Here is a 2,500-nt window from a genome sequence, read left to right on the forward strand (position 1 = left end):
TCTTTTCTCCAGCTCATTGTGGGTTCTGCGGCGCACCTCACTGATCGCCGTGACGATGGTGCGAATGATTGGTTCTGCCTCCTCGTGCGTGTTCACGCACACCATGCTGAGCAGTACAGTGTGTTCAGGCATGGCCTTAAAGGCGAGTCGTGCCAACTTCTGTAGCAGCCATGGGTGATATGGGGCTAACGCCTCACTGTATGCTTCCTCACACACCTCACCCAGGCTTCGACTCACGTGCCCAGGCTCCAGCCACAGCTTCATCAGCAACAGCTGCAGCCACAGCAACGATCGATGGAGGCGGAGCAAAGTACGACTGCCCGATGGCGTCTGTCTGTCGAAGCTGACCACACCCAACCGAAGCTCTGTATCCAACATGGAGCACACAGAATGGTAGGCGTGGTTGTGGGGATTGTGGGATAGAAGTACGGAGTTGGTGGGGGGCGGAGTCAGTAGTCTGTGTTTCCCAGAATCCTCCTCAGCCAGCTGGCGAATTAGAGTGATCTTCTCCTGAACTTTGTTGGTGAAAAAACCAACCAGAGGCCCGAGAGCTTCCATAAACCTGCAAAAAAACAGTGTGTGTGTGTGTGTGTGTGTTTGTTTCATTAAAGACTTACTAAATTAAACTGGTCACATCACTATGCCCAATGGAATTAGGCAAATAAGGAAGGAGTAAATGACACTATCTAGCTCTTACTTAATTAGCTCCTCCCAGCAGAGCAGGTAAGGTTCCAACAGCACATCAGAGGCGGGGCTGAGGGCGGAGTCTAAATACAGCAGCAGGTGGGACACCTGGAAATGCTGCCCAGGACATTCAGGTACGATAGCAGGATTAGGGTTAATGACATCGCTCCTAATAATGATGTTATCAGTGTGAGTCCCTAATTCACTTCCTGCAGCCACTGCTGGAGGTACCTGTGAGTGGGGGGGTGGAGGGGGGTTACATACAACATACAACAACACACACACAGGTACATTCACATTTCTACGTGCACGTGTGTGTCTCCACCTTGCTGTTTGGATCACTAAGACACGGGAGCCACGATGATTCACAATCCTGTACTGTTCCTTGAGCTGTGCAAGAAAACACACAGAAAAAAGTTCATGTTCAGAGAGAGAAGTGTTTGTGTTTATGCATGTGCATGTTGCGTGTGTGTGTGTGTGTGTGTGTGTCTGAGCGTGTATGTGTGTATACTGTATGTGTGTGTATTTGTGAGTGTGTGTGTGTGTACTGTATGTGTGTATTTGAGTGTGTGTGTGTACTGTATGTGTGTATTTGTGAGTGTGAGTGTGTGTGTACTGTATGTGTGTGTATTTGTGAGTGTGTGTGTGTACTGTATGTGTGTATTTGTGAGTGTGTGTGTACTGTATGTGTGTATTTGTGAGTGTGTGTGTATACTGTATGTGTGTGTATTTGTGAGTGTGTGTGTGTGTACTGTATGTGTGTATTTGTGAGTGTGTGTGTGTACTGTATGTGTGTGTATTTGTGAGTGTGTGTGTGTGTGTACTGTATGTGTGTATTTGTGAGTGTGAGTGTGTGTGTGTGTACTGTATGTGTGTATTTGTGAGTGTGAGTGTGTGTACTGTATGTGTGTGTATTTGTGAGTGTGTGTGTGTGTGTACTGTATGTGTGTGTATTTGTGAGTGTGAGTGTGTGTACTGTATGTGTGTATTTGTGAGTGTGAGTGTGTGTGTACTGTATGTGTGTGTATTTGTGAGTGTGTGTGTGTGTACTGTATGTGTGTATTTGTGAGTGTGTGTGTGTGTACTGTATGTGTGTATTTGTGAGTGTGTGTGTATACTGTATGTGTGTATTTGTGAGTGTGAGTGTGTGTGTGTGTGTACTGTATGTGTGTGTATTTGTGAGTGTGTGTGTACTGTATGTGTGTGTATTTGTGAGTGTGTGTGTGTGTACTGTATGTGTGTATTTGTGTGTGTGTGCGTGTACTGTATGTGTGTATTTGTGAGTGTGTGTGTGTGTGTGTGTACTGTATGTGTGTGTATTTGTGAGTGTGTGTGTGTGTACTGTATGTGTGTGTATTTGTGTGTGTGTGCGTGTACTGTATGTGTGTATTTGTGAGTGTTAGTGTGTGTACTGTATGTGTGTGTATTTGTGAGTGTGTGTGTGTGTACTGTATGTGTGTATTTGTGAGTGTGTGTGTGTGTGTACTGTATGTGTGTGTATTTGTGAGTGTGTGTGTGTGTGTGTACTGTATGTGTGTGTATTTGTGAGTGTGTGTGTATACTGTATGTGTGTATTTGTGAGTGTGTGTGTGTGTGTGTACTGTATGTGTGTGTATTTGTGAGTGTGTGTGTGTGTACTGTATGTGTGTGTATTTGTGTGTGTGTGTGTGTGTGTGTACTTTATGTGTGTGTATTTGTGAGTGTGTGTGTACTGTATGTGTGTATTTGTGTGTGTGTGTGTGTGTGTACTTTATGTGTGTGTATTTGTGAGTGTGTGTATACTGTAAGTGTGTGTATTTGTGAGTGTGTGTGTGTG

At 44.9% G+C, this 2,500-nt stretch overlaps 1 protein-coding gene across 1 annotated transcript in view; it reads right to left on the reverse strand.

Moving 5' to 3' along the window:
• Window positions 1-2,500, reverse strand: part of gltpd2a (glycolipid transfer protein domain containing 2a) — a 6,078-nt gene that overhangs the window by 1,945 nt on the left and 1,633 nt on the right. Inside the window, exons 2-4 of the mRNA XM_026911967.3 lie at window positions 1,010-1,074; window positions 698-915; window positions 1-562 (exon numbers count right to left, since the gene is read on the reverse strand). The exon at window positions 1-562 is cut by the window's left edge and continues 46 nt beyond it. Coding sequence (XP_026767768.3) covers window positions 1-562; window positions 698-915; window positions 1,010-1,074 — 845 coding nt within the window. The remainder of the gene's footprint in view (window positions 563-697; window positions 916-1,009; window positions 1,075-2,500) is intronic.

This window comes from Pangasianodon hypophthalmus, chromosome 16, assembly GCF_027358585.1.
Source record: "Pangasianodon hypophthalmus isolate fPanHyp1 chromosome 16, fPanHyp1.pri, whole genome shotgun sequence".
In the NCBI taxonomy this organism is placed as follows: domain Eukaryota; kingdom Metazoa; phylum Chordata; class Actinopteri; order Siluriformes; family Pangasiidae; genus Pangasianodon; species Pangasianodon hypophthalmus.